The 12,032-nt window shown below is 32.8% G+C and overlaps 3 protein-coding genes across 8 annotated transcripts in view; 2 read left to right on the top strand and 1 right to left on the bottom strand.

The window, feature by feature from the left end:
• Positions 1 to 493: 493 nt before the first annotated feature.
• Positions 494 to 3,050, bottom strand: Sar1 (Secretion-associated Ras-related 1). The gene is made up of 6 exons (XM_076308940.1): positions 2,826 to 3,050; positions 2,455 to 2,551; positions 2,073 to 2,192; positions 1,379 to 1,444; positions 1,073 to 1,308; positions 494 to 1,001 (listed from the first exon to the last, which is right to left on the bottom strand). Exons 2-6 carry the CDS (start codon positions 2,495 to 2,497, stop codon positions 885 to 887), a joined length of 582 nt encoding a protein of 193 aa, XP_076165055.1. The 5' UTR covers positions 2,498 to 2,551; positions 2,826 to 3,050; the 3' UTR covers positions 494 to 884.
• On the top strand, positions 2,619 to 5,529 carry Mrpl1 (mitochondrial ribosomal protein L1). Of its 5 annotated transcripts, none has more exons than XM_076308936.1 (9): positions 2,619 to 3,129; positions 3,309 to 3,497; positions 3,728 to 3,893; positions 3,964 to 4,174; positions 4,462 to 4,641; positions 4,735 to 4,849; positions 4,927 to 5,045; positions 5,144 to 5,241; positions 5,352 to 5,529. In XM_076308936.1, the coding sequence occupies exons 2-9, from the start codon at positions 3,488 to 3,490 to the stop codon at positions 5,491 to 5,493; spliced, it is 1,041 nt and encodes a 346-aa protein (XP_076165051.1). In that variant the 5' UTR covers positions 2,619 to 3,129; positions 3,309 to 3,487; the 3' UTR covers positions 5,494 to 5,529. The 5 variants fall into 5 exon arrangements, with proteins under 5 accessions (XP_076165051.1, XP_076165050.1, XP_076165049.1 ...); XM_076308935.1 differs by having other exon boundaries at positions 2,620 to 3,129; positions 3,440 to 3,497; positions 3,722 to 3,893; XM_076308934.1 differs by having other exon boundaries at positions 2,620 to 3,129; positions 3,722 to 3,893.
• Positions 5,530 to 5,933: 404 nt separating this feature from the next.
• The window catches only part of Cad99c (cadherin 99C), a 205,953-nt gene continuing 199,854 nt past the window's right edge, over positions 5,934 to 12,032 (top strand). For both annotated transcript variants that reach the window (XR_012991735.1, XM_076309111.1), the window contains exon 1: positions 5,934 to 6,480. Coding sequence is in view for 1 of the 2 variants with exons in the window: in XM_076309111.1 (XP_076165226.1) it covers positions 6,478 to 6,480 (3 nt within the window). In the remaining variant the exon portion in view is untranslated. The remainder of the gene's footprint in view (positions 6,481 to 12,032) is intronic.

Raw genomic sequence — 12,032 nt, 5'->3', positions numbered from 1 at the left:
TTTCTAAAACCAATCTATGTATATAAACAGAGCTATACAATAAATCTACATAATAATTTCTATGTAATTAAAGATGATTTGATTTAAGTTTTACGTTAATTTACAAAATGTTGTTATTGATACTTGCAAAATGTGATCACGTAACAATAATTTTATAATGAAATATATTTACTTTTATTTTTACTAGCCATATTAATATTATTTTTTACTTAAAAATCGGTAGTAATTTCTACTAAGAAGCAACAAAAATTTATGAAGAAAAAATTGTACATTATACATGTAATATTCACAGATTTACTTTAAAATAGAAATATATGAAGCCAAGTTTATTTATTAACATTTTTAAATTCTCTGAAACATTCACAGAAAATAATGATACTTAAATATACAGAAACAAGTATTCCTTCACATTATTTAGTAATATCGCATATGAGCAAAATGTTTGGAATAAAAAAAATAATATTATAAAAATAACTTTGAGAAACACTTGGAATTCTTAAATAGTTCATTGTTTTATTTATCAAAATGTTTATATCATTTTTCAGCATATCAAGTATTTCCATAATATGATTTGCAAAACGATAGGAATCCACAGAACTTGTATGGAATTTAAAAAATTCATGTAGAATGTTGTAGGCTCCACACGTTAAAATGAAAGAAATTAGTCCTATCACGCATTTATATCGTATTATTAAGATATCGTCTTCTTTACTTATTTGCACTGTTTTGAACCTGTTACTGCAGTTCATGTCTTGGTATTCCTTTTCTACTGCACAATTCACGTAAAGGATAATACACCTCAGTTACTGGCACCCAGTATGGATCAGTGAAAGGGAAATGTAATAAACTGCTGAGAATCGGAGCATTTAAATTATCATATGCATTCAGTCAATATATTGAGCGAGCCAGCGGAAGCCCTCACCATACCCCTGTCTTTTTAGCACTGAGCACATAAATAATTCCAATGGACGACCAGGTATTTCTGCGCGAGAAATTTTTCCCTAAAATTTATATATTTTATATTGCTTATAAATAACAAATAAAACGTAGTTTTCTATTGACTGCATTTTACCTTTCCTGTTGTTTGACCATGGAGGTTAAAGTAATTTCTGAGTTCATCTTCTGATGCTGCACCTGCTTTATCAATTTTATTACCTAGTACTAAAACTGGACACGTACTAAGTTGTTCATCAGTTAACAATGCATCAAACTCAGCTTTTGACTCTAATAATCTTGATTTGTCATGTGCATCCACGAGAAACACTATTGCATCCACTGCTGGAAAATAATCTTTCCAAACTCTTCGTGCTGTAATGTATCATTATTTTATATAAATCTATCTCGATAAAGTTTACATGATAAACATAATTAATTATACCTTGAGGATGTCCTCCGAGGTCAAATGTTTTGAACCTTATATTCCCAATAGATAGTTCTTCTGATGCTGAAGCATAAAATTACAGGCAATATTATTAAAATATGTATACAGAGTTTAATATAATGAAGAATGTTAACAAAATATTTAGGTTTACGTTTTTTTTTATTAAATAATTCACACACAGAATATTTTTAATTCAACAAAGTAACTGCTGTGCCACATTCAGTCTACTATTCCTTAGACATTCAACCATTACACAATCTAGATATACACTATGCTCATTTAATTAAAATGAAAGTTTAATTTAAACAAAGAGTTTATTTTAACTAATTAATAATTTTGTTGTTTTTACAACTTTTGACATTCATACAAAGTATCTTTGATTTTAAACAATTCTGCTTTTCATTAATTTCATCATATATAATCAATTGTGCTGTGTAGATTCTGTTAGAAACTCTTACTATTGTCATTGATAATCACATAAATAAGACTAACACTCTATGGGTGACACAGCTATTGAGCAATATGTATGTGTAGTTGTCTACACACAGATGATGCAGTAGAAAAATGTTAAGGATGTAATCTAATAGTAAAATTATTAACTCTATTCTTATTGGCAAAGAATATAGAATTGTTATACACAAACATAACTTTCTACCATATTTATTTATATATTAATGTAACTATTAATTACTTGGATGCAATGTAGGTACATGTTGTCCTAATCGATCATCTTTAAGCCTATGAAGTAATGTGGTTTTACCTGCATTGTCTAAACCCAAAAACAGGAGCTTACCGCTCTTTTTCCAAAGCCCTAAAAATAGAAATCATAAGTTATATACAGTATTGAATTAATAATCAAATTGATAAAATAAAAAAGCAGAATGTAAGCAATGTATAAAATGGTTATAGACACTTTAATAAAATCAATGTTTTATTGATGAGTACAATTAACATGCGCAGCATATGGATATTCAAATATTTTAAATTATTTAGGTAATATTTTTTATACAAGATATACTCATAAGTAAAAATAAATAAATATGTATCTCACATGCTATAAGAACTACACTTACCAAGATAATTCAAAACTCCTGCAAACCAGTCCCAAACGAACATATTTGTAGATATAAATGGATATCAAGTCCACTATGTACTAACTACTGAATGACTCTGCAACAATCAGCAGATGACAAAATTATCGTCTGCAAGTAGTGGTATTACATAGTATAAGGGAGTTTTGTGAACCTACAGTAGCTTGGTGCAACTTAGGACGTATATAAATTATAACAAAACATACTGTAGCAAAATAACTAACAACAATAAATATTAATAAAGAATTATTTCAAAATAAACAATAAATTAATACAATTTGTTATACTTTAGATAAAAATGGAATGTAGCATATGATCGGTACACGATTACAATTAGAATGCGACAGACTTACCAGATCTCGCCCACTAATAAGAGTAATACAATCTTTCGTTCTACACCACCAAAATGCAGAATTGCAGACGGGTCAAAAAAACGTTCGCATGGTATAACTACGTAAAACCTGTTACTTCTTCACTGTACTAACGTACCCAACGTGAAAAAATATACGAAGATGCAGGAGACGAAGAAAAAGTGCTTTTCCTGCATAGAAAGCGCAGTTTCAGCGACCCTGGTTGGCTGGCAGTTGGCAGTGATGACGTCTACTTCCGTCAGCCATGTTGTTTAAATAGTGCTGTTTCATAAGCGCGGATTTTAAGGTCAATTACATCTAATTTTATTCATCTCTTGAAGCTGCTATTTCGTACATATATTGACATTTTTATTCTTTCCCTTCTTAAATAATCAAGTATATTTCTCGATTACAATATTAACTAAAATATTTTAACAACATATAAAGGCATATACAGCTAAAATATAGTGTCTTTTTTCTTTACAGTTGTTGAAAAATATATGTATAACAATTTAAAATCATTGTTAATAGAAAACATTTATTTTAAGATACTAATTCTTATTGTGTAGTTAAAATTTGAATATCCCTAGTATGTGTATAATTTGGTAATTTTATAGATTAGCTTCCATAACCTAATCATAATTATTTTATACAAAACAGCGATTATGTCAACAGGTAAAGTTTATTTATATTTTTTTCTATTGAAAATTAGTTGTGTTAGTAGTAATATGAGTGTACTACCAATATTGTTTTTATTTGTATACTTGTCACAAATCTATATACATAATCTTTATAGAAATTGTATTTATAACCTGAAACTAAAATTTTGATAGTAATATTTCATCAATTTTCTGTTACATTATATTCTATTTGTACATTTTGTGATTCTAATATAATAGTTACAGGATGGTTTATGAACAATTTACGTTACAATGCATATTTTGGATTATTTATACAAAACCGAAATTATGCAGCTAGAAAAGGTACAAGACAAAAAGCCAGAAAGAACAAAATTAAAACTGTTATTGAAAAAGTTCAGTTTATTCCACATGCAGAAAGAATTAATAAAACGTAAGTGTATTGTATTTCTATTTTTTACAATAATTTGTATTAATGTATAATTATTAAATAATTTTTATAGTAAAATTATAAAGTTCAAGATTGATCCATTTAAAGAAATAGATGATAGTGGGCGACCGAAAGTAGTTGATGATGTATGGTACGTAAAATGTCATCAAGAACCAGTTTTGTCTCTCCAAGCAGCTGTGGAAGCTCATTGTGAAACACATCACCCGACTTTGTATAATGATCTTAATGCATTTATTAATGCACGTATTGAATTAAATTTGCAGGTAAGGAATCATAATCCTTATTTAATAACATTGTTATTGATTTCGTCCAATTTTTTATGAATAGTAGATATAATTATTATTATTATTGTCACTTATGAATATCATCGATCTTATTAAGTAACATTTATATTGTCAAAATAGTGGAATGTAGATGGCAAATGATAGAAGAGATACCTTGAACAAGATAAATAATAGGTCTTTCATATTGATTCTTTAATTGACTTTACCATATTTTGATTTACTAATACTTCCTCAATAAAAATGTTGTATCTAATTTTTATAAAAAGCGCGAAAAGAAAACAAGAACAATGGGGATGGTAACAAATCTAGTCCATTTACCACATATATTCGAGCTCAATGAAAACAGAAGAATATTAGCTTTTTGTAAAAATAAAGATGATCAGAAAATTGCTACTGAAGCTGGAGCTACTTTTGTTGGTGGTATGGAATTAATTAAAAAAATTCAAGTAAGTCAAATAATTATTCAATCAATCAATATTAAATCAAACAATATTGTAAAATATTTTCCTGCATAGATTATTTAACATTGGTTATTATAGGAAGGAAAATTTCTTTACAAAGACTATGACTATATTGTATCTCATGTAGATATTTTACCTGATTTATTGTTAATTAGAGGATTATTAAAAAGGAAATTACCAAATACAAAACAGGGTAAGTAAGTGAACTCGTGAATGATAATTTCTTCTTTACTGTTACTAAATATAAATATTTTACTATGAATGCCTCAGGTTCTTTGGGTGATAACATGGACACTCTTGTTAAAAGATTTAAAGAAGGAATTGAGTATACTTTGGAACCAGATGAAACTTTCAAAAAATATGGTGTAATTGATGTCGCTTTTGGCAAGGTAAATTTAAATTATCATAATTTGTTGGACATGTAAAGTTTAGTATATTTCAAAATTTTATACATTATACTATTTAATGATATTTATTTATCTGCTAGCTCAATATGGATGTAAAAAAGCTAAAAGAAAATTTCTCCATTCTTATTAATAATATTTATTCAATGAAACCAAGAATTTCAGAGCCCTTTATTTTAAGGTAATTATGTAAATACTTATACTTAAATGTGTCATTAAGCAAAGTATTAACGTTGTTGTGATGTTATCAAAATATAATAATTTATATGTATAAATGATTGTCATTTTTAGAGTTCAAATTACGAGTTTTCCATCACCTGAACGTTTTAAAATTGATTTTAATCAGTTCCTTTCTGAAAAAGTTAAAGAAATAGAAGAAGGAAAAGAAGAAGAAGAAGAAGATGATCGTACTGCAGTTATTGCTCTGCAATAAGTGTGTAACAAATGAATAAATTAATGCATAATGGTTCATAGTGATATATTCTTTATTACGTTTGTGTTTACCTATCCACATCCTCAAACATTTAGTATAGTTGTTTGCAAATGTGAACAAAATACAGTTAAAGTTAATTATTTTTACTAATAAATATATAAGTTTTATTCTATTTTGATAAACTGGAAAGTAAATTTAGAAACATAAGGGTTCTCATTAACATAAACATAATATTAAGATCACGATTTGCGGTTTGTGCATTCGGGTGCAATAATAGACCAGCTACGCAACGAAAAGACTGTACAGTCCAAGAGCGTGGAAGATGAAAGAACAAGACGAAGCCAACTGAAGCAAAGGAAAAGAGAATGGAGAATGGTGAGCAGCCGTGGTGGTGAGTCTGGTGGAGGGGCGACGGCTTACCTACCTGCCGGTCGAGAGCTCAGTCGGTGTCCGCCAGGTTGAAAATCCGTCGCTTCTCCTGTTCGTCCTGCACGTGACATTTTACAGTTTCGTTAAAGAGGCGCGAAAAATAGTTAAAATCGAAAACCTATCCTTCACTAAAGCGAATATCATTGGCGAGCGACTTTTATCGGAGTTTACATAAAAACGTTCACTCATTCGCCCTCTTTAAATCGGTGGTGAATGTCGCTACTTGATATCTGGATCGCCGGAAAAACGTTTAACCGCGCTTTTCGAGTGTGGACTCGATAACAGTACGTGCAAGTCGGGTACTTATACACGCGTGATTCCACGCGTGTCATAGAAGACGTGTGTGTGTTTATTTATGGTGATCTGTGTTGACTGTGCAACAAGCAACAACACGACAACGGTGATTTCAGATCGCAACGAATTCGTCGGCGATCAACTATTGTTACCGGCTACTTTATAGACATGTCTGGATTGGGACACTGGTAGGCAGCGGCATTAGGTGACATACCGGCGCAGTCGATACACATACGCACATATACAAACGTGCATTCCAGTATGGTAAGTGCGAGGCTGTATCTACTTTGAAATCCGTTTAATGATACATTATTGATATATGCTGAACTCTGCACCGAATTTAGATACAATTAAAAATTGAACGATTCATTTTAACGATAAAATTCGTTACATAGAATTTTATGCAATTCCTCAGGAAGAAATAGTTTCTTATTTCATGTTTTTCGAACAAAATAGAAGTATTATTTGATACTCGGTAGTTAGTGAAAGAATGTTCCATTCGTAAAATTTATGTAATACAGCACACGTTTGTTAAAAAATTTTTTACGTTTTGACGGTCAAAAAATCATACTTGAAAAAAATTATTATATATATTAAATGAGGTTATGTAGTGAACCAGAGTTTTCAAAGTTACGGTTAATGCTGTATTCATTGCATTAAAATGTATACATGCAGTCGAAACATCAAAGAATTGTTTAATAACCGTATGTTTTTTACATTTTGCTCTTACGATCGAAACGAATACATGTATACATTATCTTGATATTTATCCTTGGATATTGAAGAACAAATCGAAATATAAAACCGTTTTCGTTTTACTTTCTATGTGTAAAATCAAATACAAAAAGCATCATAATTTTACGGATCCGTTATGACTTAAGCATACGGTTCGTCTTTAAAGGGCATCCGACAAAGGTTACATGCATCGGATTATACACAGAATAGAAACGAGAATGTGGTGTCTTCATTTGACTCGTGATGTTAGTAGAAAGGAAGCGTTAAAAGAAATACAATCGAGTCATTTTATGCGGAATTATGTGCATGTAACTATAGCGTACACGTAACTGTCTCATTTTAAATACAAATCGTATGTACGCTTTGTTAAGGTTAAGCATATGATGCTATTATGATTTCATTTGAGATAAATATACGTATCGTTCGATATAATGACTCGCTTCAACGAATAATTAAGTTAGAAAAGAAAACGGTAGGTTCACTGAGCTAGACGTTCCGTTGTATCGTATGTTCGATACGGTCGACTCTTTCTGAAATAAACAGGAAAAACGAACGTTCATCGCGTGCACCTGTTACGTTCTTTTGGCTTCGCGTTGTTGCGTGCCTCTTATCGCTCAAGCCACGATCCAAATTTAGGCGTGCGAATTTTAACTGCCAGCTGCTACAACTAAATCAACGCGGATCCTTCAATCGAAGCTGTACAAAATTTCTCCGTGATCAACAAGTGTACTTTGTTACTTTTGAAATTAAGTGACACACGATACGCGACAACATCAAGACATGTTCACAAAGAGGTAACCTCGCAGATGTCAAATCCGTTTATACGCCAACAATGTTCTTAACAGCTGATGGATAAAGATAATAAATCAGCAGTAAGAATTCTTTGGTTGTATCGATTGTAATATTGGAGCTGAAAATCCGTTGCGTTTTGACTGACATTTTCTTTCTGGACTCGCGATTTTGACATGTCAGCGATTCGTTAAGTAGGAGGGGGAGAGGGGACGTACAGGTAGACAGTTGATTATGTTGAAATTTAAATTAGCACTGGGTTTACGGACATTTCTTACGTTAAATTGACGCGTATCGGGAAAAGATAGGTATATCACATAGAGAATTATAAAATTAGAAAGCTTTGAAGAAAATGAATTTCGATATATATATATTTGTTTCATTAAATGGATAAAAGTCAGTACAAGTGGTAGAAGGAAAGTGTGAAGGGATTCTATAATTTTCTTCGTCAATCGAAATGCGTAAAAATGACGCGTTAACCTAGTGTTACAAGTGTTTGCCGCGTTTTTTTTTGTTGTGTTAGAAGAAATGGATTGTTGGTGGCGCTGCCATAGCTTTTTCTGTTTAGTTTTGAGTATCTTTTGTTCTTTTGTAAGTTAGTAACGGTTTTCGACGTTTACGAGTGACAGTGTAATAAATATACGGGTCTTATTTTTTTAAAACTGATTGTAAAATATAATACAGTTTTTCTACACTTTGCTTTCCCATTTTATCCTGTGTTTGTTACAGGTTAAGGGATCATTTTACTTTGGAAACTCAAAAAAGGGGGTTATTTTGATAATATAAAAAGAAAAATTACTCGATTGTTTTTTTTAGAAAGTAACTGTTTGGGAAATACGCCTTAAAATTTTGTTTTAAACGATATAAACGACATTGTGTGATAAAATTTCATTCGAATAAAACTTTATTCGAATAACGTAGATTGGCGAATAAATATTTTTCCGTTGTGTGGTAAATACTTGGGTGATTTTTGTGTTACTAAAAGTCTCGTATACTATTACATAAATATTAGACATTCCACAAAAATACCCCGTGTCACATAAATTCTGCACAATCACAGAAATATCATAAATATACATACCACACACCATGTAACACACAGTTTGCGCGCGAAAACTTAATTGTGCATAATTTCACGGTTACATAATCAAGAAACATTTATTCGTTCATCTAATGCATTATTTGAACAAACATTTATCCGTATAAATGTTTCATAATGACTGCTCGTATAAATTGTTCGAATACAATTTATACAAATTTTAACATTATCGTCTCACTTGAAAAAATGTTGAAATCTGAAACACTTAATACTCTAACGGACGAATAGAATCACCATTGTTAAGCATCTCGTGAATTATAGACTATCTGTGCAAACAGCCAGATACAGGTAATATACTTTTCGGGTTCTCAATCCATCTACAAAGCTTCATTAATCCTTTCTAACCTAACAATATTATACACCACCGTTCAAAAGTATTTAATCACATGCTACATACACGTTTCACGAAAGAGTAAAAATTTGATTATTATTTCCAAGGATTTAACGACATATGTAATCATCAAAAGACACGACTACATTCTCTTAATAAATAGAAATAAATTTTTGTCGAATCGAATGCATTCGTGCGACAGTGTATAGTGTGCACATGGGTGGTTTTCGTGGTGTCATTAAACAGCGAAGCATTAACGTTATTTATTTCTTATTGAAAATTCTAGAAACTATTTCCTTCTCGTCAGATTTTCATCCGTTTCTTTTCTTTTTTTTTTTCACAATCGCTCGAGTTACCAAGTTCACTCACCGAGACGATTAAGCGTAACGTGTTCAATGAAACTACTTACGTGTAGCGAGAAACGAACGATCCGTAGTTGCGTTCCAGTAGCAGTTTTCACTAATATTATAAAGTTATCCTTTCATGTACACGTGCCACGACGAGCCGCTCGGTCAGTCATGCGTGCAGATTGCCGTAAAACCTGGCTCTAGAAGTAAATGCAAATGCTACCTTTAGGTCCGCGTATCTTTGCTTTGCTGACGTTTCCTTTTCCTGTCTCCGCCAACACACGTGGCCGTAGCTCTAATTGCATTGTAATAAGCGTGCGACGCGAAAACGAGTCAGCGTGCGACGCGGTGCATTCGTTTCGACGCGGCTTGCATGAAAAATTGCCAATCGATATTGTTCGCGTACGCCACGTTGGTAATTACAACCGCGAACTCTTTGTTTACCCATTGCAGTTCCACTGTTATCATCGTGTATGCAGTTTCTTTGTGTCGCGGGGCACGCTACGGTGCGTAATTATTATTCGGATGCTGGATGAAATTTAATTTAAGAACGTTTTATCGGCATCGCAATGTGAGTGTCTCTAAGTATTGGGTTGTTCGGAAAATCATTTTGTTCTTTTTTTTTTTTTGGTGAAAATGAAACACGATTTTTTCAGAGTATACAAACGATTTATTAGATTATGTATTTTCCATTTTGGAAAAAGGAAATTACTTTTTGAATAACCCAATATCTCTATGTAGAATTCATATCAAGAAGTAGAAGAATTAAGAAGTATCTCCAAGGGCATATAGGAGTAGTTACTAGCATGAGTAGAATATGGTTATTTAAATAATCAACAGTAGGGCATATAGGAGTAGTAACTAGCATGAGTAGAATATGGTTGTTTAAATAGTCAACATAGGTCGAAGAAACAATGTTATTCGAATCAATTGCGATTTTCGATTTTCGTAACTCGAGTAGTATTTTAATCATCGAAGTATTCGAATTCTATTCGATAAATAATCGTCAAACTGGACAAATAGTTCCAGTCTTAATTTGGGATCTTTGCCTTCCATAAACCTAATGTTTTATTTTATAAATCATTATTCCAACGGTACTGCATATTCTTGTAGGATATTTAACATTTCCAATCCATTTTCATTTAAACCTCCCACTATATACTCACCTAAATAAAATACAATAATTACAAAAACACATCCCTGTTTAAACTCGAAGGTAATATACTAATGTGACAACTTTGCGAACCGATGCAAAGAATCGTTTACAAGAGCACACGGTCTCTCAACGTTCGTTAAGCGTGGAAAACCTCTGCATTCGAAAATCCGCGAGTAGTTTGCATTCGATTGGATTCGAACGAGATTTTTCTTACCGGTGTTCGTACATCGGGCATAGAAAGTGTATCATTAACTCACCGTTCATCGTGTTGCATGTTGATTTTCAGCACACGGTTTACGTAATCGATAAAAATTCACGAGCGTCACGCGATTCAAGGAAAATGTAATCTCGCGACGAGTTACTAATCCTTGGTACGAATTAATTGGAAAGTGTTGCCGAGTCATTTCGCCCTATTATATCTCAATTAATGTTTCTGTAATTTGTCTTATTCTATCGCGGTTGCCATCCACTTTCTCGTGGGCCGGTATTCAATGCAGTTTCTTTCGTTGCCCGAGGTAACAAACGCAGCTCGATAATTATCCTCGTCGAGGAAATAATTTTCCGTCAATGATCCTTCTTTGGAAGCCGGACGCATTGGATGATTGCTTTCGTTACCTTTATCCGGTATAATTATCAATTTTAGGGTGTCTAGAAATTGAAATCCGTTACGAGAAATATTCGTCGCACGAATTGGAATTGAAATTTGAATAATCGATCTCGACGAAAGGAATCTACAAAATTTTTATTAATGTTCTCAATATTTTCGCGATTTAGAATATTGTTGAAGACGTTGCGTTTTTCTACACGAATTTTTTCCAAACAATTTTTGCTCCACACGGATTTCAAGATAGGCGCAATTCAATCGATTCTCGATAATTTCAAACGCGATTACGAAATAATATTCCCGCAATATTTTTTCCTCTAATGCATTCCTAGAAGCGCATTCAACGAGCACGTAGCGCGCATTTTGTCTCCCAGTTAACGGCGCGCCATTTTCCGCGCGCGGATCCGGGCGCGAGAGAGATCAAATTTGATTTTCGCGCGCAATCCTCGCACCGCGTTTCCCGAATTGTTCGAACGGTGCGCGTTATCCAGGGCTTCTCGTCGATCGGACAGTTCCGTCGTACGCCGAACGGAGACGAGCGAACAAAAATCGGGCTCGTTACAGTCACGGCGTGAAAGAGACGCGCGACAGGGTCCCAGAAGTGCAAAGGGTTAACGTCGATCGCGGCAGGTTTTTCTCAGATCGACGATCGCCGATAGAAAACCCGCCTATCCACTTTGCCGTGTGTTTCAGAGCTCTCCCCGTACCCGACTTTAAAGTGCCCTCGCGTGTACTCGACTTTACTCGTCATTCTC

Source organism: Ptiloglossa arizonensis, chromosome 4 (assembly GCF_051014685.1).
Source record: "Ptiloglossa arizonensis isolate GNS036 chromosome 4, iyPtiAriz1_principal, whole genome shotgun sequence".
Taxonomy (NCBI): Eukaryota; Metazoa; Arthropoda; class Insecta; order Hymenoptera; family Colletidae; genus Ptiloglossa; species Ptiloglossa arizonensis.
This window is presented reverse-complemented; position numbering and strand designations above follow the sequence as displayed.